Source organism: Chlorocebus sabaeus, chromosome X, assembly GCF_047675955.1.
Source record: "Chlorocebus sabaeus isolate Y175 chromosome X, mChlSab1.0.hap1, whole genome shotgun sequence".
NCBI classification, from domain to species: Eukaryota; Metazoa; Chordata; class Mammalia; order Primates; family Cercopithecidae; genus Chlorocebus; species Chlorocebus sabaeus.
In genome coordinates, this window is record NC_132933.1 from 121553871 (window position 1) to 121579325 (window position 25455).

Sequence of the window (25455 nt, forward strand, 5' to 3'; positions counted from 1 at the left end):
ATACATATAGATATTATGTGTATCTGCCTTCATTTTCAGGATAATGAATGTCAATATTAAATGTGGAGATATTCTAAAATTGGAAATCAGACTGCACTTGGTTCAAAGAACCCCTTTTTTTTTTTTTTAGAAAAGCCTTTTAAAATAATGTTTGAAATCCAGTCAATCCTTACCCTCACACATAATCCTCATGCATGATCTTTGTTTTTTCCTATCTCTCCTCTAAATGTCCTTTACAAAGATGAGAAATGTTCTTCCTAACACAAAATTCCTTTGATTATATATTAGAAAGAATTGACACTTTGCAGCAAGGTTTAGGAAAAGCTAACATAAGTAGAGCTTCTGTGAAAACTGTTTTACCAAAATATACTGGATTTACTGCTGATAAATAATGGATTTTTTTTTTTTTTTGGCTATTTACATTTGCTCCTCATTGAAACTTGTAAATGACTTTATTAGTCTTAGGTAACACATTTCATTTTGCCTTGGATAAAGACGCTTCTTCAGTAAAGTGTTCATTTATAGCATTGAGAATCTTGAAATATAACCGGTGTCATCAAAGGGTAGGAAGGTAGAGGCACAGAGAAGTGATTAATCACCTTTCCCCCAATGAATGATCTACTGTCAAGTTCAATAATCATATTTCATCTATAAAGAGCACTTTGAACAAAGCCTATGTTTTGCACACATGTCATTACATTTGATTACAATTAAGTATAAATATATGCCAATTACTTAGCTCTAGTTAAAATCTGCAAAAATATAGGAGGCTTGTGGGTGATGCAAATTGGAGATTTGCATAGGTTTAGGGTACAATATTAGAAAACACGGTAGTTTTATTTTTGCTTTATGACTAAAAGGCACTGGCTATGTTATCTTGTTTGTTCACCAAACTAAAAACAACAGCTAAAAAGCAATGTAACAAATTTCTTGTAACCTTCTTAGCCCATCCACTGCTGTCGCATGACTCTCACAAGTCAGAAATAAAGAACCATTTCTCTACAGAAGGTCATCAATTCATTTGAGGGCCATAGATAAGTAAAGAATAACTTAGCTTGAGACATTCGAATCACTTGCTTTTTAGGTAAGTATTTTGGCTTTTAAAATGACACAAATCTGACCAAAATGTTATTCAGTTTTATGGGAACGGGATTCTTTTCTAGATCATCTTAGGAACGATCTTAACTCATATTGGTTTTGTTCAGGGAGTATATCTAATTTGTTAGAAGTGCTGCCATGGGATCTCATTCTACTCAACAGGAGTGCATTCTTCTTATCCAATATCCACTAAAACTTACTCCTTCTCCCATGAAAAGAGTTACCAGTGGAAAACTCAGAGAAAACATGGGAAGGGGATTGGTGATGTCATATAAGGAGATTAGAAAGCATTTTTTAACATTTAAAAAATGAAGAGATGAATTTAAAAATTTACAAACCAGTAAGTTTGATGTTGATGAGCAACAAAATCCTGGAAAATGACGTTGTACTGATTATTAATGACTACACAGGATAACATGCTGCTGGGAATCAGCATGATACTCTCAAAATTTGCCATGTCACATGCACCTCATTTTCATTTTTGTTATGTCTACTTGATGGTTAGATGAGAAGACTGTTATAGACAGCATAACTTATGATTTTACAGCACATTTTTCAAGTTCTCTTTTGAGGATATTGGGTACAAGATAAAGAACAGTGGGGCTGGGTAATAGGCTGAATTTGAAGCTGATTAAATAATGACATCTGAAGAATGTCAATTAATAGATTTAGATCAACACAAAATAGAGTCTCTGTCCTTGGTCTGTATTTCAGATATCCGTGCCTTTGCACATGGCTGTTTCTTGTTCAGTCATCTCTTAAGCTCAACTCAGCCCTCTGTCTGAAGACCTCATTTGGCCAGTCTTGCCCATTCATTACTACTTCTGTGAACTCTCTTTTGTTATTTTTTTCCTATTTTATTCTGAAAATGGATTGAGCTAGATATGTGGAAGTTATGGGAAAGCAAATTTTAACTAAATATTAAAGAAACTTTTGTAATCGAGCTCTCCAAAAAATAAAATCCACCACTTTGAAAAGCTTAAACTCCCTATACAGTAGATATTCAAGACTGAAATGACTGTCTCACCCCTGAAGGCAATTTCTGTATTGGATGAGAGGATATAATTCATTAACCTTTAAGGTCACTTGTGAATCTAATGTTTTGATATTTTCAGAATTAATCAGAAGGGAACTGACAGCATGACCTGAATCTGTCCTATATTTATATAAACATCCTGTGTAATGCACCTCATTCTTTGTCCAATTGTATACACTTTTGAATGTTAAATTTGATTTTAGGGCAAACACTTTTTTAAAAAAAATAAAAATCAACTTTATTAAATAATAATTTACACACAATAAACTGCCTCCATTTAAAGTGATTCAGTGATTTTTGGCAGATGTGTACTTGTGAAAGCACCACTGCAGTCAAATTACAGAACATTCTTACTCCCCCAAAAGCCTCCTTGTGCCCCTTTGCAGGTTATTTTTCCTTTCACCCCTGATTCTAGGCAACCACTGATTGTCTTTCTCTCATATGTATTACTTTGCATTTTCGAGAATTTTCTATAAATAGAATTATACAGTATTTTTGCATGTATCTGGTTTCTTATATTCAGCATAATGATTTTGTTTCCAGCTTGAGGATATTATGAATAAAACTGCTAAAAATTGTATACTTGTTTTTCTAAATACCCTTTTAAAAATCTTAACTTTTGAGAAGCATATTACTAAAATAACTTCCCAGGTTATATGTGTATTTGTTCATTCTATTCATTTCAGTGTTATCTTAATAACAAGCAACTGGAGGACATGCACCAAGGATAAATTGACTAGGTGTTAACTGAATTCTGTGAGAAAGTCCTAGTTTCTAACATTCTTTCTTGGGAGCAGATGTGTAACAGCTACTTTTGCTGCATAACAAACCAATCCCAAAACTTGCTGGCTTAACACAGAGGTCAGCAAACATTTTCTATAAAGGACAACATAGTAAACACTATAGGCTTTGTGGAGCACTTTGCGTCTTCGTTGCTTATTCTTTTTCTTTTTACAACTCTAAAAATGTAGTCATACTTAGCTGAGGGGCTGTACAGAAGCAGGCCATAGAACAAATTTGAGCGATAGCTCATAAACTCTATAACACAATGGCCGTTTACTTAGCTATTTGATGGGTGGACTAGGCCATTTATGTAGTGTGACCAGTTGTACTACTCTTTGCCAGGCATGCTTCTGCATCTGTAGTCAGCTGGTGGCTGGATAAGCTATCTTGACCTGACTCATATATCTGATGGTTGGCAGGCTGTCATCTAGGAACAGATGCATCTAGGTCTGTGTGTATCTCATCATCGAACATGCTAGTTCAGGCTAGTTCACATGGAAACTTCTCAGGTTTCTGCTTGTGTCATGTTTGGTAGTGTCCATTAGCTGAAGCAAGTCATGTTATAGGGCCATCCCAGATGTAAGGAGTGGGGAAAGACTCCACCTGTTGGTGGGAAGAGATACAAAGGCACACTGCAAGAGCCAGACACCAAGGAGAGCGCTAGAACTTTTGGCCATTTTGCAAGGTATCACAAAATATTCAAGAAAAGTTACAGGAAGGTTCCTCTGTGGACTAAATTCTTTTCTGAATTTAGATGTAGGTAAAATGGGGTATGCTGTTAAAATTCATGCTTTGTGAGTAATCATTGCTAGGCTAAACTGTCTGTGGCTTCACAGTCAATGGTAGACATACAGCATTCATAATCCAGTGCTTTTAAAATATAAGAAATACTAATTACAAATGTAGTTAGTTAATCACTTATTACTACTGGGAATTTAATGAAAGCTGCTGTGATTAAATACTGAAAAAAGAAAGATTGTGTCTTTCTTTCTCGTAACGTTCAAAGCTCATCACTCTTTTGAAAGGAATTTTATTCTTAAAGCTGTTATTTTTACTCATAATATGCTTAATATCCCTGCGGCTGTAGACTGTCTAAAATGTTCCTACAATTATATGAGAATACTTTTAAAAATCATGATAATTATCAGTCTTCATGGACACTTACTCAGATAAATTTCCCCAAGCACTTAATAGGATGAATTTATAAGCATTAAATAGAATGGGGACCATCCAGCCCTAAAATGTCACCATTCTGTCAGGCACACACTTGCCAATTAATTGGCCTGGACCTGAGCACACTACCAAAGGCTTTGAATTAGTTCTCACTGCAAGATGGAAGCAGAAGGGCGTTTCTTAGTTTACGTTTTGAAGTGTTTTGCTCAGACAGGCAACGTGCAGTTGTGTACAGTAGTGTGAGCTACCTGTTACTCCCCTTAACAATACTTTTAGCAGCAATGTTTTTCCTTCTGCAATGTGACAATATCACCATGCCATTTGGAAGAAAACAAAAAGGCTGAGTGATTCCTGGTTTACTCCCAAACAGCCACCCAAACGAACAGCTGGCAGAGAAGACACCCCCTAAAACTTGGAGCAGATTCTCAGCCCCTGCAGCATCTCATGTGGTTAGAACTTCAGACTTGATGAACGCCTCCCCAGCTTGCTCCCCCTCCTGAATCTTTTAATCCTCCTCCAGTCTCTTGCAACGCTCCAGCCTTTACCAGGGAGTAAGACTGCAAACTGTCTTCTGTCAACTTCTTTCCAAATCCTAGTCTAGAGAAATTATAATGATGCATGATTGTCCAGTGGGCATATATAGTTCATCCATGCAGTAAAACCTGTAGCTTTCATCTTTTTTGCCAATCCACTATAAAAATTACATTTTATATGTCATCCTGATACACACACACACACACACACACACACACACATCTATACCTGTAAATCTTTTTCTGTCTATTCATGCTTGTATGATTGAAAGAAAAGTTTCACAAAACATTACTTACCCTTGACAAAATAATACACTTTCGTATTTTCTCTTTTTTAAAATTTCAACTTTTATTTCAGATACAGGAGGTACATGTGCAGGTTTGTTACATGGGAATATTGCGTGATGCTAAGATTTGAGGCTCATGACCTGTTACCCAGATTGTGAGCATAGTACCCAATAGGTAGTTTTATAACCCACTCTCCCCATTCCAGCCTCTACACTGTCATATTTTCCATTCTTTTCTGTTTCATTAAGAACAATACTGGTAATGATCTACTATCTATATAGTAGTATATTTCATATATATAGTATATATGAAATATATAGTATATATGAAATATATAGTATATATGAAAGCTATTTTCATGATGTACTAAGGGTTCGTGACCTGCAGTTTGAAAAACACTGGACCTAGTTTTATCTCCACCTCAGTCCAGGCCATCAAATGTTGCATTCTTAGACCACTTTGCCTTGGCCCCCATAAGATTGCCTGAACTCAGGTGTACTTCGGCATCATATTCTTGGCTCATGTTGAGGGGCACTGAAAACTGCTGAAGGGATTTTTCTGAAAGTCGACACCATGCAGTGTCTGCCATCTTAGATCCCATGCGGATCTGTTTATTCTATCTAAGTCATTCCAAACTTGGATTTTCCTTTGTTTCACTTACACTCTTTCCTCCTTATCAATAATCCAAATAATAAAATCGATCATATTTCCTTTTATATTTTTTCTTTTGCTTTGGCATCTACAAAGGCCACGACCAAATTATACCCACCTTCTTCTTCTTTTTTTTTTTTTTTTTTTTTTTTTTGAGACAGAGTCTCGCTCTGTCGCCCAGGCTGGAAGGCAGTAGCGCGATCTCAGCTCACTGCAAGCTTTGCCTCTCGGGTTCACGCCATTCTCCTGCCTCAGCCTCCCAAGTAGCTGGGACTACAGGTGCCTGCCACCGCGCCCAGCTGATTTTTTGTACTTTTAGTAGAGATGGGATTTTACCGTGTTAGCCAGGATGCTCTCGATCTCCTGACCTCGTGATCCGCCCGCCTCGGCCTCCCAAAGTGCTGGGATTACAGGCATGAGCCACCACACCCAGTCACCCACCTCCTAAAATATTTTTTTCCTGAAATATATTAGGCATATAGAAAATAAGGGAGATGCTGGTTAAAGGATACAAAACTTCAGTTAGGAGGAATAAGTTCAAGAGCTCTATTGTACCCCATGGTGACTATAGGTAATGAAAATATATTATATTCTTCAAAATTGCTAAAAGAGTAGATTTAAGTATTATCACCATAAGAAATGAAAAGTATATGAAGTAATGCATATGTTTCTTAGCTTGGTTTAGCCATTCCGCAGTGTATATATATTTCAAAACATGTTATACATGATAAAGATATACAATTTTTATTTGTCAGTTTTTTTAAAAATTAGGAAAAAAATGGTTTAAACTTAAATGTACAGTTCAGTGAATTTTCACAATCTGAACACACACATTTAACCAGCATCCAAATCAAGAAACAGAATATTACCAGCCTTTAGAGGACCCTTTGTGTGCCCTTCTGATAGTTATCTATTCTCCAAGGGTAACCACAATCTTGATTTTGAACACCATTAAATATTCTGGCCTATTCTTGTCCTTTATATAAATGAAATTGCACAGCATGTACTCTTTTGTGTCTGACTTCTGTAAACCTGGATTCATCCATACTGTTGTATGAAGTTGTGGATTGTTCATTCTAATTGCTATATAATATCCCCTTGTGTCAATATCCTGCAATATATTATATATTCTACTGTTGATGGGCATTTGGTAGAAAAAATGATGTTATAAACATTCTAAGACATGCCATTTGATGAATATATGTATGCATTCCTTTGAGGACTATATCAAGGTGTAGAATTTCTGGGTTATAGGGTATGTACGTGTTCAGCTTCTGTACATTCTGCCAAACAGTTTTCCAATGTGGTTGTACCAATTTGCACTCCTACTAACAGAGCATGAGAGTTCTAGGTGCTCCACATGCTTTCTAACACTGTATTATTTGTCTTTCTCATTCTGGTGGGTATGCATAGCACAATTTTAATATCCACATCAAGCACTGTGATCTTCAAATCTGTGTTCTGGCTGGGCATGGTGGCTCATGCCTGTAATCCCTACACTTTGGGAGGTCGAGGTGGGCTGATCACTAGAGGTCAGGAGTTCGAGACCAGCCTGGCCAACATGGTGAAACCCCCGTCTCTACTAAAAATACAAAAAATTAGCTGAGCATGGTGGCAGGCACCTGTAATCCCCGCTACTTGGGAGGCTGAGGCACGAGAATTGCTTGAAGCTGGGAGGCGGAGGTTGCAGTGAGCTGAGATCTTGCCACTGCACTCCAGCCTGGGTGACAGAGTGAGGCTCCATCTCAAAACAAAAAACAAACAACAACAACAACAAAAAAACCCAAATCTGTGTTCTAAATTTTCCTCTTAAAGTTTTATGCTATTTATATTTCCTCAATGCTGGGTTTTATCTATTAATTTTTAAGAGTTCTACATTGTTATAAGTTGCCCTAAAGCCTTTACAGAACAATGCATGGTATAAATATGTACATAGTATATACACAAATATGAATCCATGAATGCACAGCTAATAGTGCCATTATCAAAAATCCTACACTTTTCCTTTTCCTCTAGCCCTCACATTCAATTGGCTCAAAAGTAGCATTGATTTTATTCTATAACCTGTCATGAATTCAGCCTCTTCACAAATTCCCAGTGCTCCTTTCTTAGTTCAGGCTTTCATCCACTCTTAACTAGGCTGTTGTCACCGTCTACTTGGCATACATTTCCATTCTGATCCCTCTCCTCTTTTCCACCCCTGTTTCTTCCCACCTCAAATTTAATTCTATTTAAAAAAAGAAAGATATTCAAAAGTACAAGTGGTGCCAATTTTTTCTTCTCTATCCATCATATGCGAAGAGGCTTCCAATTCTTTGTCGACCTGTTTCTAAGGGATAAGAGTAGGTCAAGCTGTGAGGGCTTCAATTCCCACGTGAAGGTCTTATTGATATTAACTCAAGAATGTGATTTGATGTCCTAATGGGGAAAGTAGTATTTTCTGCCAGTTAGCCTTCCCATGATATCCAATCCAATATTGGCCCAATACATTTTTGAGTTCCTAAAAAGCATAAACTGATGTCATAACACAGCTGTATGTTAACATAAAAATTCTGTACCTTAGTAAATTATTAATATGAGCTATTAGCTCCCAGAGTCAATGTAAGAAACTTGTTTCAACTCTTCATATTCTAGCAAAAAGAAAACACACACATACACACACACAAAACCTGACTTAAGAACTAACTAGGCGATTAAAGCCTACTTAGTTTTTAATTGAAGTGCATGTTCTCTAATCCCAAGAGGTCAAACTAATCACCTTTCCCTTTCTGCTGCTTTTTTTTTCTCTATTTCTGTAATTATTATAATCTGTCTGATATTGTGTTTAGCTATATATGGGTCTATCTTCTCTCATTAGATCATAAGCTCCTTAAGGAAAAGGCCATATTTCCTTGGGATCCCACTAGTTAAAAAAAAAACTGGATTACAATGTTGAAATTTTTATATATTTCCATGTCAATCTCCAAACACTCCCCAGTTTTTACCAACCATAAAGAAAAAATGAGAAGAGTTTAAATGATAAGCAAAGACATATATAAGTGTTCCATAAATATACTATGTTTGAAGCTATTTAAAGAACTTAATATAGGATAATATTTAATAGAGAAAGTCTAGATAGAGCACATAAAAAACATTTCTTGGAAATCTGTGGATAAATAAAAGTGACTTGCATCTGTATTTTCCTTTCGTCTTCAAAATATGCCTTGACAAAAGAAAGCCAGAGCTGGAGTACAAGATTCAGACATTGGGAGATCATTAATTGGTTAAACTGGATTTTATCTTATTTCCCCTTTTATGGATCCCTGTCTTTGTGTGGAATTCCTACATGCTAGCTGTTCAAGGCTTGCCACCAGGAGACTTTCTCCATCAAGCTAGGGGACATTTCTCCCTCACTGTCCCCCACCAAATCAATATTCACTTGCTCTCTGACTACTCCAGGTTTCTGCTGTCTGCTAATATGAACATGGATATACCTTTTAGCATGCGTGAATCTCAGCCCCACTGAATGATAGCAAATGCTGTGAATTTTATGCCTATCTTAGGTTATAGCTAGTGCTTTATCTTGCAAAAAAAAAAAAAAAATCTTACTTTTCTTACTTGCTTCCTTCTTAAATGTAAAAAGCAAAAAGAGGAAAGGTGCCTTTTATAAACTGTTAAAAGAGCAGTTTACTAAAACTCAGACCTCTCATTTTCCTTCACACGACAATCTAAAATACAATGTTAAAGTGAATTTATTTTGTTCTGTATACCTAACTATTCCTGAACATACTGCGTTCTCTTTTAAGAAATCATACATGTCTGACAGGCTGCTTTGCATGAACACAGCATTTCCCAGCCTTCAAATTGCTGTCAGAGTCATTATGTCATTTTGACCCCCAATATGGCAGTATTATCCTCATTCTATAGATGAATTAACAAAAGCGTCCAAGTGGTTAAGTGACTTGCCGGTAAGGGGTTAAGTGACCCGCCTCTAAAGGGTACAATTGGTCTGGACACTCTGCCCCTCTATCTTCATGCCTTTGCTGTAATACACAGCTACGCTTGCTGAAGATTAAGGAAGCTGCTTTTGATAGAGTGTGATTCTTGTAGATATTCATCTCAGGAAAAAAGAAAAAAACGCTGGTGTCTTCATCTGTAGCATTTGATTATTACATTTTCCTTATCTGTTTCGACTTAGGATGACTTCCTTGTTCTCTTAATTGACTGGTAATTCCTTTGTTTACTTTTTTCCAAATCTCAAGAAGCAAGTCTACAGTATTAACAATGGTTACATTAACATTTAACATTTTTTTATGAAATTTGAGTATTTCAGAAAGGGGTAATTTAGGCAGGCATGTATGTAGAACTTTGCATTTTAATTAAAAAGACTCAAAAGGAAATGAACCTCTGACAGTAACAGATGACTACTTCTAAAAGCTGCATTACTACTTGATATATGCTCAATATTTTCTTGTGAATAAGTGCTACAACTTGTTTCAAGAAAAGTGACAGGACTAAAACAATTAAAAAAGACAAAGCTGCTCTTTTTTAATCATATGCTCATAAATAAAACTAGGTTGCAAATTGTTTCCAGAGAAGCAATTGACAAAGTATAAGTAAATCACTCTAAGAACTAAAGCTGCCTTGATTTTTTTTAATGTTTAACCAAACCTCTATCCCTGTCCAATGATGAATTTTCTTTGACAAATAAATATTTACAAAGTATGAAATATAGACTTTGTGCCTTTCCTAAGGCCAAAGCATACTGTTTAACCTAAAATTTAATATATTTTTCTCACCTCAAATACACCAAAATAAGAACATAACTAAAAAGTAATTCTCTCTTGTAGTAGACTGCCCATTAATCTTTTGTTAGATGATACTGGGATTGTGAGTTTCAGGTAGAAAGAAAAACTGTAATTTCTAGATTGATCAGAAAATCTGAGACTATTTATGGATTTGAAGAAAACAATAAAGTCTGATAAAATAGAATTTTCTGTAAACTCCCTTATGGAGTCAAGAAGGAGGAATCTTTCAACATTCTCCCATTTTGCAATGAAAATTCTTCATGCAGTAAATAGTTTGATTGGGTAGATCAAAGGGTTAATTTACTGCTGATTGGAGAAGAGACCCAGACTTCCCCAATTTAAAAAAAAAAAAAAATGTGATGTGTAGGAGGAAGGTAGAAAGAGGCCTCAGAATGAATTCACTAATTGGGGTTTTCACCTGCTGTGAGTCTAATCGAATACAAAGCCTTATTTGTAGCTGAAGAGGAAGAGAGATTATGCAGAGTGTAAGAATTTCTGCCTAGTTTTGAAATTCCTCTTATTTGGCACAATCGGTGGGGAGAGGCAGACAAATAGTTACAAGTTTGAGCTGTTGTTAAGGTAGACCAGGAATGCTGTAGTCAGATATACTTGAACCACCTTAACCAGTGATCCATTTTTAGCAGGAGGTGGTGTGGGTCATACACATGGGTTATCGCTATAGCTGGCAGGCTAATAGGTACTCCAAATTCTTTCCCATGAAGCAACAGTCAGCCTGTGAGGTTAATGAAGTATGGCTTTATTTTAGTGAAGATGCTAAAATTCACATCTTTTTAGATTTCGGCTTGATATAGGTGGCTCTGTGAAGCTTTGAGAAATCTTATTAAAAGAAAACTGCGTGAGAGTGAAGCAGAGCTCAACATTATCTGGAACCTGTCTGGTGAAATCTCTGGTTTAGATGGCAGCTGGCTCAGAGAGAACTTTCCTCAGCCTGGCTTACTCTGCCTCCCTAAAGAGACAGGGCCCGGAAAAATAGGCTTTTGTGTGGGTGTGAAGTGCTCTGTGTCTGAAGGTAGAGGCCTCTTCATTTGCTGGTTAATGTGAACTGGCTGGATATTCTTACATCCAGAAGATGTTGGTTTCAGATTGATCTAGGGAGATTGTTATATATATTTCAATTAGTATGCTATAGTATTGCCCTAACCAGCAATGATTCACCATAAGCCAACCCATTTGTTAGATGTCTGAATCACTGTTCATGGTTAGTACTTGTACTATGCAAAGAGGAACATGGAATTCTCACATCCTTATTGTACACCCAAATGTTGACATTTTACTATAGAATATGTATTCTACTTAATTGAAGTGATACCTATACTCTAAATGAATTTTTATAAAGTGATGCAGGTTATACTTAAACTTAGGGAGCACAAGGCGATATAGACAGAGATTCTTAGAGCTAGAGAGAAGCTGAACCCTAGGAGTTGGTGAAGTCTCTCGGGACCATCCCTCCAGGCAAGTACCCAGTTCAAACCATTCCTTGTCTTTGTCCTTTCCTATGCTACTCCTCATTTTTACACAGCTAACATCAGGCCAACATTGAAACCACATGCAACCCAGAAAGGAAAAAGATGTGTTCGTGGAAGGTAGGAACAGCCTAGCTTCAGCTGTTGGCCCTTCACACCCTCCACTAGATGGGCTCATTTGAACCCAAGACCCTTCCAACAGTACACTGCAAATCCATAGCTCCAATTCAGACATCTTCCCTCTGATGTCTGACTCAGACTCAGATGTCCAACCGTCTCTTGGATACCTGCACTTTTACATCACCACCTCCAATTCATTATGTTCAAGACTGGATTCATCATCTCTTTCCTAACCCTCTTCTACCCCCTCCTCCTGAAATTCCTAGCTTGGAGAATGCTACTCATCCAATCTTGGTTGTCACTCAAGGACAATGGTCCTTAACCTTCACTGCATATTAGAATCACTTGGAGAGTCTTAGAAATCCTAATGTCCAAGACCAATTAAATTAGAATCTCAGGGTGGTGAGACCCAAACATCTAAATTTATTAACAACCCCTGAGTGATTCCAAAGGGCGGCCAAGTTTGAGGACTATTGCTTTACTTCTTCCTTCTCTTCCATTCATACATCCAGTCAGTCAAGACTCCTGTAGTTGGAACATTATTGTAACATTTCTCCACCTCCTCTGCCACTGCCATAATTCAGATCCTCCTCATACTGCAATCTCCTTGTACCTGATGTCTGAATTCCAGATTCTGTCTTCTGATCAAGTCCCCACACCATTGCCTGAGTGATTTTTCTAAAAGACAAACCTGGCAGAGCCACACTCATGCTTTAATTCTTTCTTCCCTAAAAAGGTCCCTCATACCTTTCAGGATACAAGTCAAACTCCAGATTGTCACACTAAGCCCTTTCCAGTTTGCCCATTTCTCTTTTCTAACCCTTATCTTGATGTTCTCTCCAAAAGATCAAGCAGACCATTGAAACTCTTGTAAAGAACAAGCTGGTTGCATCCTTTTTACCCTCACACCTGCTGTTGTCACCATTCATAATTGTTGATTAACCTCAAAAGCCAGAAACTCTTTGTGGGCCTACAGTGGAGGCTTTTATGAATATTTATCCAATGACTGAGTCTCGTCTGCTTTTTAGCCCCAGTGTGGGGGGCTCTGACCTTCTCCTCTATCGGTAGTCCCCACTCAGCATCCAGTCTATTGCCCCAGAGGGTGGCTTTGGCTGGATGGGTCTCAGTTTGGTCAGGGTCCTGGGAGAAACAGATAGTACATTCAAATGCAACACTTGAAGAGAGTATAATGAAAAGGTTATTTACAAGGCTCTAGGCAGGCTAGGAAAAAAAAAAAAAAAAAAAAAAAAAAAAAACAAGGAATGGTAAACATTTGCCCAAAGGGGTAAAGGGAGGAATGGTTTGCGTAACCAGTGGAATGCTGTTGCTGTGGGAAAGGACTGGCCAACAAGACTTGTGCTGCAGGTCAAGGAACTCAGCAGCTCCCAGGCCCGAGATCAGTAGGAGGGAACCTGAAGAATAAATACCCAAACATCACTCTTCTCCTGTCCTTTCCTCTCCTTCTATAGGCCTTTCATCACTGCCTCCCAATTGGCTGAAAGCAAAAGGAAGCCATATGGCAGGAAAGCCTGATTGATGTCCCCACAGAGGTCCAACCTCCTGGCGCACAGAGCAGAATGGAGAAGGACAAAGAATAGAGATGGAGGGGATAATGGGGAAATATCCTGCACAGTCCCTTAGGTCAGAGATGCCCTTATTTTCTAAAGATACTCTCAAAGTTTAAGTGGTTCAAAGCCCAGAGTTTGAGCTATGGGAAAATTTACTGGGTCGCCTTCTTTGACCTCATCCCATTTCATTTCTTCTTTATCTCTATTTCTAGCAAATTGACTCTTCTCTGCTCTGAGCCATCAGTGAGATTGTCTATGAGCACACTAGAAAAAACACAGACCTTTCCCACAGGAAAAGAAGCCATGTCTCTTCATGGCAGCGTAGCAGAATAGCTAAGCGCATGAGTCTTGGAGCTGGACTCCCCAATTCCAATCCTTGCACCATTCTAGACAGTGGTACTGGGAATGAGCAGGTCATGGCTGATTCTGAAGTCAAAATTTTAGCTGAAGTTTGTTCTGGTAGCAGAGTTGCAGGCTCTTTTCATGTCCGTGGTTCATAACAAAACAGTAATAATAATAATAATCAGAAGAAGGAGGAGAAGAAGAAACATCTACTATAAATGAGCAATTAATATATTATCATACATGGCATCACTACATAATTTACATATGACACGAAGGTATATCAGTTATGTTCTTTTCCAAATGCTTTCCTCTAATAAGCAAAATTCATAATCTGACTGCAATTGACAACCAAACAGTCTCTGTGATGCCCGCGTCATTTCTTAATAATACTTTCAGTATTTAATTATAATATGACATCAAGATTTGGGAACAAGTCTTCAAGTGCCTATAACTCCAGTCTAAAAAAGAATTTAAAGATGTATTTTTGAGGATTGCCATCTGTCAATTTTTTTAAAAAAGTCTGAATAGTGATTTCTTATTCCATTCTTTTTTCTTGTCGACAGATTATTCTTAGTAGTTTCCTAATTGGACACTGAGAAAAGAGACTTAAGCATTTATAGAGAAGCATGTCAGAACTCCTGAATTTTGAGCAGGTAATTTAAAAGTGTAAAATAAACAAACAAACAAAAAACAGGAAAGAAAGAGAGTGACAAATGTCTTACTATCCAGGTGTTACAAATCCTTAGTTTATCGATTTGTAATATTTACAAATGTCCATGCTCTGAGGCTTGTGTCTTTTAGTTGAAATAAACATAAACAATAGTTAAGTGATTTGCCACACTGACACAGAGATTGCTGTCTCTGATTTACTGCAAAGGGCACCACTTCCTCATTACAGGACACTAATCTCTCTTCCCCAAAGATAAGAGCAGACCTAGAATATACTCTTAGACCAAGGGACAACTTCAGCCAAAGCAAATCTTAGTGTGCCCCCCTCAGACCGTAATAGCAGCTGCCTCCACAACTCACTAGCTAAAAATTGCTAAAGGGCAACACTAAGAAATCTCAGTGTATGAGCCAGAATGCCAGAAGAAGTGCCATATTTGCTTAAAAATAGCAATACCGATCATACTTATATGCACATATCTTTAGTGATAACATTTACCTTTTTATTTGGTTTGTTAAAGGTAATAAAGAATCCTGGCTTTCCCTTTTGCTTTTATCCACATACTTTATTTTTGCCTCTTTTGCCATGCTGTAGCATTAGATAAAGCAAAATGGGTGTCCTTCCACCTAAAACATTCTAGGGGAAAAAATGTTGAGCAGAAAAGGATTATTTAAAAAGAAGCCGGACATGGTGGCGTGCACCTGTCATCGCAGGCACTTGGAGGCTGAAGTGAGAGGATGGCTTGAGCCCAGGAGTTGGGAGACCAGCCTGGGCAACACAGTGAGACCCCCATCCCATAAGAAATAAATTTTTAAAAGGGGACCACATTTAAACTGTAGACTGAAGTGGAATGAATCAATCAGACAGGAGAGTGGAAAGCAAATGTTTGAAAGAAAATAAAAAGAAAAGCAAGCCAACAAAATAAATGGACAAAGAAGGACAATGAAAATATCACTAACAGTTTATCGTAAGATACTCTTTGGATGCTAATCTAAGGTATTATGTGAAGTTTGCAGAAAATTCTTGTGCTAATGAAGGCTTTCTTCTTCTTTTGAATATTTCCAAGCTTGAAATAATTGTGTGTAGTTAACTTCTATCATCATATTGCAAACTCTAAAATAGGAATTATTTGAACTGTTCAGGTCCTGTAACTTTTCCAATAAAATATTCTATTGGAAACGAGTTCCTTCTAGATTTTCCTAAAAGAATACTAAAGGACCAAACCGTGCAACACCACTGGTGGTAGTGTCTTAATTTAGAGAGTCCATACCAGTGATTCTCAAACATTAGTATGCTCAGAGTTTCTGGTTCAATAGGTCTGGGCCGGGCCCAGGGAATTTTCATTTCTAAGAAGTTCGCAGGTGATACTGATACTGCTATTCCCAGGGACTACATTTTGAGATCCGCTGCTATGTCACAAATCCAAATACAAAGTCTTTTTAACAATCCCTTTTAGCTTCACGTCCTTATCGCCGGCCACTTTAATCTTCAACTGAGGAGGAAGGGAGAGTGAGAATTATGGATATAATTTTTTTCTTTCATTTTTAAAAAAGAAAACTCCAAGCCCACACTCTTAATTATCTGGGATGAGGTCATTTGCACCTGGGTCATTTATTTAGGCAACAAGTAGTCTTGCTAGAGGCTTTAAGGAGGTATTAGCAGAGCGGTGTGTGGCTTACAGGTTCCTGGGTCTACCTTAAATCCCCATCCTCTTTCTTTCTTTCTTTCTTTCTTTCTCTTTTCTTTTTCCTTTCCGTTTTGAAAGCCCCAACTGCTCAGTCTCTGGGTGTCCGGGTTCCCAGGTCCCTAGGTGGGGGCGGAGCCCGACACGGCCCCGCCCCGTCTGCCCGCAGCGCCCCCTCCCCGGCCCGCCCGCGCCGGCTCCTCCGCAGTGCTTTCAGCTGTGAGCTTGGGCGGCGGCGGCGGCGGCGGCGGCGGCGCTCCACTTTCGGGGAGCCCGGCGGCTCTGGGAAGCTCACTCCTCCACTCGTACCCACCCTCGACCGCGGAGCCCTTGCAGCCATGAGGGAACAGCTCAAAGGGTAAGTGGATCGAGGTCCCGGCCCCGTCTCATCGCCGCAATCCGTGCACTTGTGGCGCGAGCAGGGGGCAAGCTGAGGCGGTCAAAACTTAGGCGCGGCGACTGGACCCGGGGCGCCGGGCGGCTGGGCGTCTAGGAACCTCTCCCGCGGGTCCCCGCGGCGCGGCTGCAGGTGCGCCCCCGGGGTTTCTCCCCAGCCGCCGGGCTAGTGGGGAAACCTCTTCCCTCGGCTTTGGGACGGGCTGGGAGAGAAAAAGCTGATTTCTCCCCGTCCCCAGAGGGGATAACGCGTTCCTCACGCGGGGATTGGGGCCGGGGGAGCTTTTCGCTCCTTTCCAGGCTGCCAGTGTGGACGTGAGCAAGGCTGGCTGTTCCTAAATCGTCGCTCTTACTCGCCGAAGGAAGGGGCGCACGCGGCGCTACCTTCCATTGCACTGCAAGTGCCAAAAGGTCAACTTTCTGCCTGATTTCTTCCGAGGATTCCAACTGACATTTCCCTCGCTGCATTTTCTACCGTGCTCATTCCGTGCCCCAAGACCTGCAGAAATCAGGAAAGAAAGAACAAACAACTAAAGCCCAGAAGTCAAGGATTTCAGGGGGGATTTTTGTTTGGGCTTTTTTCCCCGCCCCCCCCCCTTTGGGATTGGGTGTGGAGTCATTTCTAGGGTGTTCTCTCGCATTTCTCCAGGTGTCTGTGCTCATCTTCAAGCAAAGTTTGTCACTCCCAATCCGTGCACGGCAATAAAACGGGCAGAACACTTTGCTGGGTCAAATTTGAAGTTAAGTTTGAAGCTTTAAATTTAAGGGGTTTAGTTGCTTGAGGGAGGCATAATATTATAAACTGTTTTTACATCATGAAAAAAATCCATCCGATTTAAGTGGTGAACTTTTAAGTGGCGTCTTTAAGTGAAATCTACATTTTTCCTTGGGCAATAAACTCTTTGGTCCTCTGCTTTATCCCTGTCACCTCTCCTTGTCACCCCCCACCCCCAATCAACCTTTCTTTTTTTGCCTAGATTTTTTATTGCCTTTTACCCAAGCCCCTCTTTGGAGGAGACATTTGCTGTTGGAGAAGCGAGAGGAGCAAATGAAGCAACACGGTTGTATGAAAGTCCTCTGACCCTTGAACACCGTGGAATTGGTTTCAGTCATCATTGTTTGATCTCCGATTGGACACGACCCTGAAAAGAAATTGCTTTGGCCAAAGTTGAGGGTGGGTGGGAGTTAAACCTTGAAAAGCAAATAGAACGGAAGACAAGTAACAGCTGGAACAGCCACCGAGGCAATCATCTTTGCCCTGGCTTTAGCCAAACAGTATAAAATGGTAAATATTCCAGGGAACAATAAATTGGAACTAGAATGGATTTCTGATGCTTATATTGATGCTCACCCCTCCAAACCCCTGCCCCACGGTAGCAGAAACTTTAAAATATATTTTACCATCCACACCCTGCCAGTATTCCAGCAATGCAAGCCAAGTTCAACAATTCAGCATGCAAATGCCAAGGTTCCTCTAGAAAAAGAGTCTGATCCTCAGATTAAAGGGAAATCATTTGTGTGTGTGGATCAATGGGCTCCAGATTATATATGAAGCCAAACTCTAATCCTCTGCAAATCGCAAGAGAACGCTACCTTTTTATATTGCTGCATAGTGATTAGTTTTCTCCCTGGGAAGTAGTGGACAGATAGTTTTTTAAAAGGACAACTGTTCGGAATATTTTCAGTACCAAATAACAATGGTGGCAGCAGAAATCTTATTTTAATTAGGCAACTGCCATTTTCCCAGCCACAGCAGTAGATATTTGTTACTTTTTGTAAGTGTTGAATGTTTGTTTTTAAGAAACTAAAAAAGCAATTCCAATAAGTCTGATTATTCCAGCACTGACAGCAGGAACAGCTCTGAGGCAGTTATAATAACCTTGCACACTACTTGAAACTAAAGAAGGTGAGAGAAAATTTAAATTGTACGGTAGGAAATTAGGTCAGCCTTGTGCTCAGTAGAGTAATGCTTTAATTTCTTATTATTGACAAGTAGATGTTGCCGGGGTCTTTTGTCATAGTCGATGATTTTATATTTTAATTTGCATCAGGGTCCTATCACAGCCTCAAATAAAAGGGAAAAGGAGAGATTATCATGCTTTATACAAAGAAGAAGAGGGGAAATCTTCATATAAATACTGCTCAGAGAGGCATATCTGATGCCAGGCTTTGGAACCAGCAGGGCCAAAATCAATAACATTTTTTAAAGATGTAAAAAGCGTTCTAAGGATTATTTATGAAGCTGATCTCTGTGTTAATGTCCATACAGACTTGTGATCTATGTTGAACATTATTGTTCTCAGAAAGGCCAAACAAAGATGTACCCGTTAACATGTGAACAGGTTTCAGGATTTCCTTTTTGGTTGTTCATGGTATATGGGGGAGAGCATTTCCGATTGGAGAGTGAAATGCAGAAAAGAGACAATTACCAAAAACAGTGCCACCCACCCTTCCACTCCCTCCTCCCTAGCACACCATGTTTTTCTGGATTGTCTGCATATTCCAGGTAAATGTGGACTCTTCTCGTGGAGTTATTGAGAATTCTCTACTGTTTTTGAAGGCAGACACAGAGTAAGAAATGAAGCTGTAAAATCGGTATTGATCACAGACAAAAAAATTGGTTTGTCCTTCAAAATACAAGATAGATACGAGTTATGCAGATTTGTGCTATTTCATCCAGTCCATAGTCATAGTTCCTATCTATTTTGAAGGGTTAAATGTGTCCGAGGAGGGCTCTGGATTCATCACAGGTAGAAAATACTCACACGCTGTGAAGTGAATATTTGGTTCATCATATAGTTACCAAAAAATCTGAAGTTTTTTTCGGCTATGTTGCCAAGCATTTTTAGCATTAAATGATTAAAAGACTATTTTTCTCATGTTAAGGATTAGTCACACCCTTTATTTCTTCTTTCCACTTGTGCTCACTTCTTTTGCTTAGAACTGGTTTGCAATTGAAGTGAAACTAAGACTGTAAAGGTGAAATCTAAATCTGTTTTTCTAGTTCTTTTGCATTGCTTAAAAATAAAAGGTTTGTGTGTTGAAGGTGAAAAAGGTTAGCTTCTGGAATTGTTTCAGGAGTTCATTTATCTTTGCTATTCAAGTCCCACAGAATCACAGATAATTGGGAGAATAGTACGTATCAAGGACTAGTATCTTAACTCACAAATGGGCAATGGAATTAGGGGCTTAGAATTTCTTCCTTCTTCCAGTAAAGGAGATTTTCAGTTTTGCCGAGGACTGATGCATTAAAAAAAATAATTTCTAAAGCCCTTTTCATAATTTTAACCTTCAAAATAAAGTCTTTAAAAAGGTAGGAATGTACGTATGCCAACAGTCACGAGATTTCTTTCGGAGCTGGGGAGCTACATGAAGCCCTCATTCATTCTATGTGGGATTCTCCTGTAAATTGTATGCACTGTTTCCCTTCCCTTTTAGAATTGTGTTTGGTACAAGTTTATTTCTTGACTATGTTCCTCTAATTTGAAGTCCATTCCAGATGGTGGCTTTTCATGGTGGTTCCCTGTCTCTGTCTGATCAGGCTTATCAGCTCAGCTAAATGTTTTTCTGCAGACCTATAGGAGATGCTACGGTCCTTACAAATATCCTGGAGATGGGACATTGTTGTTACACAGTGTGACTAGTAAGGGCCTGTGTGAGCCCTTGTACATGTGGGCACACGTGTGTGCTTCCTCTCTTCTCTCTTCCTTTCTCCCTGGTACTTATATCACGTCTGGATGACCTTTGGAAATAGAGGCGGCCTGAATGCAGGGTGGTCTCAATGGAAGGTAACCTTTCCTTGCTCTGCACTTATGTACGGAATTGGTATACACTCAGTTTCCGAGCTGAGAAATGCCTGAGAACAAGCAACACTTCTTCCATGAAGCTGCAAGCTACAGCCTCCTTGTGCTGTGCGTGTAAAGTACCAGTCCCGCCTACCCCCTTCTCCAGATCATAAACTGATTTGGACATGGAGATTCCTAAAACCCCTTAAAGCATAGAGACCACATCTCTTGCTCCTCTTGCTCTTTAAGACTTGAATGTCACTCTGTTACATTCCCTCAACTGATAAGCCCTTGTTATAGTCCTCAAATGTGAATTGTCTCTGTGGAAAAGTCAAACAGAAACAAACGTATTTGGAAGACAGTGAAACAGCACTTCACAAGTGAACGTTTTCTTGCAAATTGTTTTCAGTAGCCCTCACTGTTCAATCAGTGACTTTTGGTAAATGTCACAGGGATGGTCTTTGAAGTTGTACAATTTGGGTGATTTCCATATGTCTTTAGGAGGTTTATGATTGTATTCCATTTCTAAAACCAATTTAAATGGTTCTTTTCTTGTTTTAAAACATAGACGAGAACATGTAGTGTGTTGGTTTTGCTGTCTACGAAGGGTCTGTCTTCGGCTTGATTGACTTAACTACAGTTGGATCCACATCTATATTGTAATCAGCTAATAACAGATTTGCTTTTAATAGATGACAATTTGAGGGGCACATGATACCAAAAGTGACCACATATTGAGCACCAAACGGTGCTGGTCACTTACCTATATCAACTAATCCTTTAATCCTCTAGTAAGGCGCAGAGCCCTAAAATTCAAAACATACGCTAAGGCCATTTGACATTGTTGTCTGTCCAGACTTTTCTTTCTGTGTGAGACCTCGGTACTTTCTGGTTCTCTTGAAATGCCCCAATTTAAGCGATTTCTTTTTCCTTCCCTCCCTTTCCCCCCAAAAGTTTATGAATAGGCTCTGCATATGAGCAACCAAATATCATTCAAAACTGCATTTTACTGTATCAAAGCCTGCCATGCAATCCCTGAAAACTGGAAATACGATGCTGTGGTGATTTACGTAGATGGGCCAAAGTAAGGAAAAGTATATGTAGTTATTTCTCCAGGGTTTATTCATGTAATTGAATGAGGAACAAAGGTGTTTTGTTCTTTTTGTGGCAGGAGCTGATAGCCAGCAACCACACTTCAAGAAATGGAAGAGAGCTGTGAATGCTTCATTCAGGCCCAAGTAAATATAGGAAGAGGTGTACTGGTGTATAGCGTACTGAGTTTAAAGAAAAAACACTCTGAAAGTAATGGGAAGAAGGAAGTTATGATATATTAGTCAGGCACTGGATATACCTTAAGCTGAAATGAAATACAGGTATCATGGATATGAGATCTGGATATGTAGACGAAAGAGTAATGGGAAAATGTCAGGGGCAGTGAAAGCAAATGAGAAGTGAGATAATTTCTATTTATTGAACTAATGTCCGGTATCTCTTTGACAGAGTTGAGTTATAATCATTTGTCAGTGTCCTTTATGTAGTGTTCCACGTTGGATGGGTGAAGAAATCCTGATAGTCAATTATTGATCACATAACCAGGTCAATTTATCATAACTGAAGCTCAATCGATTTGTGGGTGCAATGAAGAAACATTCTGGAACTGAATAATGTGTATATTGCTTTTCCCTTTGGAAGCAAAGCAGAAAGGGGCCTTTCTGCTTGTAAGATAAACATTTCTTCAATACACTACGGAAGTGCTTTGAAATAAAGATTCCGAATGGTTCAAAAGCAAATCTTCTTGTTGTTGTTGTGTTTTTCCTCTTTTCTCAACTACCCATTGTAAATTCTAAAGTCTTTCTTTATGTTTTGTGTTTTAGCCATGAGACTCAAACAACTTGCTGGGACCATCCCAAAATGACAGAGCTCTACCAGTCTTTAGGTAAGGACGTGGCCATGTTTCCTCCAAGTTAAATGACAGGTGACTTTTAAGATAAAGTGGTTTGTAGTGTGAAAGTTACTTGCTATATAAATACATCACTAGATTGTTTCACGGGTGAAAGCAGTGGCACCTTCCTATCCAAAATGGACAATCAGCTTTCTTTTTTTTCAGGGGTTCCTTAAAAACAAGTTTTAGAAGTTGACTGCTAAAAATTCAATATACCTGAGAGGCCCTAAGGGTCTTTGTCATTTTCTTTGGTGCCTAAAAGGATGGAAAAACAGTTGCAATTTACGACTGTATTTTTTTTTTATTCCCACGAAGATAGAAAACTGTTTCAGGTGCTTATTGATTTCTTCCGTGTGAAACCAGGACAACCCTTTTGCCAAACCACAGATGTTGTGTAAAGGAATTTTCTGCCATCTTTCCAGTGCTCACAATTCCTAAGGCCTGGCGGGTCATTAATGTGAACACTTAAATGATTTCTTTAGTATGGCTTGTTTTGTGTTTATGTAAGAGCCTGGCAGTTATATTTTCTTCCCCCTCATAACTTGGAATTTTTTGAATAGGTACATAGCGTACAAATAAGGGTTTGAAAACACAGTCTTTTTACACTGGACCAATGTCCAGATGTCTGGTTTGTTGTTTTAGATCTACAAGGAATATTCTGAAATGAATTATCTTAAGTTGAAGCTTGTTTGGGGTTTTGTTTTGTTTTGGGACGGGGTCTTGCTCTGTCTCCCAGGCTGGAGTGCGGTGGTGCAGTTATAGCTTATTGCAGCCTCGAACCCCTGGGCTCATGTGGTTCTTCTGCCTCAGCCTCCTGAGTAGCTGGGACTACAGGAATGCACCACCACACCCAGCTCATTTTTTAAATTTATTTTTATTTATTTTTGTAGAGATGGGTCTCACTGTGTTGCCCAGGTTGTGTTTATATATATATATTTGTATATGTAAAAAGTCATGTCTTTTCTACTTTTTCAAGCCTGCATTTCTGTGAATGGATATGTTGATAGACAAACACATAAGGCGATCTCTTTGGATTTAAGGTTGCGTGATAAACACTGTGGGAATCAGGGTACTTAAACATAAATTCTGTGTAGGTGTATGTAAGTGGGGGGTGTGTGTCAGGGGGTATGTAGCTATTACTGCTTTTGTGTCATGGATTCTCACGGAATGAATTGTAGCTATAGAGACACCAAGGATTAGAGAAGAGATATTAGCCAAAAAATGGTTTTATTAAGCATTTTTCTAATTATAAATGATTAAATTTCTTCTAGAAAACCTGAAAAATGTAAATAAAAAACATGAAAAAGGAAAAACAAAGTCACTTATACTAACCAGAGAGAGAGATCCAATACATTTCGAGTAATATTATGTCATTTCAGTCTAGTTATAAGTGTGTAAACGTTTAAAATTTTTAATCAAATTGGGATCAGCTAATTTTCTAGTGCTACATTTCCAGCCCCCACAGAATGTTTTTGGCTTATAATTGTGGACTGTTTATACCACAGGTGGAAAACGTGAATGCTTATCTTTTGGCAAATGAGAGAATGAAAAGGCTTCATCTGAAGTGGGCAGCAGCTGTCCTGGGCAAGCTGGTCTTTCTATCCCAGTACTCCCAGGACCCCAGGACCCCTGATTGTACAAGAGAAACTAGAAATGCGTCCACAAAAAGCTAATTTAAATTTGTCTGTGGGCCTCTTGATCATAACCTGTGGTTTACACAGATGTAGCCCACTTCTAACATTTCCTACTCTATTTACAGTAATTTCTAGTTGTAATATTTTAATTCACTCTTATTTTAAAATCATTATTATTATATAATTAATACCTATTCATTTTTTTAAGTTTAAAAATATAGACAGGCTAACAAAAAAGAAGAGACAAATCATAACCCCACTTCTTAGAGTTAGCTGCTGTTTAATAATCTAGTAGATATCTTCAAAAATGTCTTTCTATACATATATTTTTATAGAAGTTGAATCATTCTGTCTTATAGCTTGTTTTTTTTTTTTCACTGAAAAGTAATATATTACCATGGCCATATTTACATTTTGTTGTATAGCATTCTCTACCACTTTCAATTACTCTGTAATGAGAAATTGCAAACATGTTTGATGAAAAGCTAACTATGGACTATCAATGAATACATGTTTGCACCTTTAATACAAATTAAATATACATTTAATCATTATATTGCTAACATTTTCTCTGTAGTTTAGATGTGGTGATAAACTCAAAACTAGTAATCTCTCATGACTTGTGACATTGGGCTTGTGACATCACTCAATTTTGAATGATAACAGAATTTTACAGTTGCAGGGGATTTTAGAATTCATTTATTGCAAACTTTTTCTTTTATGAAATCAACTTTCAGGTATAATTTGTATATAATAAAAGGAAGGCATCGTAAGTGTGTTATCAATTCCAGCCCCCTTTGAAATTCTGTTTCTTACTAGCCCAATAACAAACCATTTGCAAGTGAACTAAGTGTTGAAATTTGCTTTTCACCTTTCAGAGTTAATATTTCCATTAGTTTTGTAACAATCAAACATTCGTTGGGCTTTTATCCAAATGGTGAGTCATCAAATAACATCTCGCATTTATTGCAGGCCTATTGTATGTTTTCTACATGGGACATGCCAGCAACCAACCTGCATGGTAGATAGTATCAACATCCACATTTCACAGGACAGCGCAGCCAGGCTCAGGGAGGAGTTGATCAGGGCTACACAGCTATGTGGGGCTACACCTGGGTTTGTCCTTGGTTTTCTGTTAGTACTTTCACTGTTCTCATTGATTTTATTTACTAGGTAAAGTATATTCATGTTGGTTACTACATACCTGCTACACGTATATAGGGATTGATAGTTTTACCTATGAATAGTAAGTTACTTGAGTGGTATTTCTGGAAGTGGTATGGTGGGTTCCTAAACAATGGGCACTCCTTTCACTGTTGCCTGGCACACACAGAATGATTGATTTAGTTTGTTATATGGCTACATCCTTTTTTTTTTTTTTTTTTTTTTTTTTTGAGACAGAATCTCACTCTGTCACCCAGGCTGGAATGCAGTGGCACAATCTTGGCTCACGGCAACCCCCACGTCCCCAGGATCAGGTG

At 38.6% G+C, this 25455-nt stretch overlaps 1 protein-coding gene across 7 annotated transcripts in view; it reads left to right on the forward strand.

The window, feature by feature from the left end:
* The window catches only part of DMD (dystrophin), a 2258239-nt gene that overhangs the window by 2093945 nt on the left and 138839 nt on the right, over positions 1–25455 (forward strand). For 4 of the 7 annotated variants that reach the window (XM_037986586.2, XM_007991387.3, XM_037986587.2 and 1 more), the window contains exons 1-2: positions 16422–16575; positions 22273–22334. In XM_037986586.2, coding sequence (XP_037842514.1) covers positions 16556–16575; positions 22273–22334 — 82 coding nt within the window. In that variant the 5' untranslated portion in view covers positions 16422–16555. Of the gene's footprint in view, positions 1–16421; positions 16576–22272; positions 22335–25455 lie in introns of those variants that run through there. The other 3 variants (XM_037986581.2, XM_073013821.1, XM_073013822.1) reach the window with 1 other exon arrangement.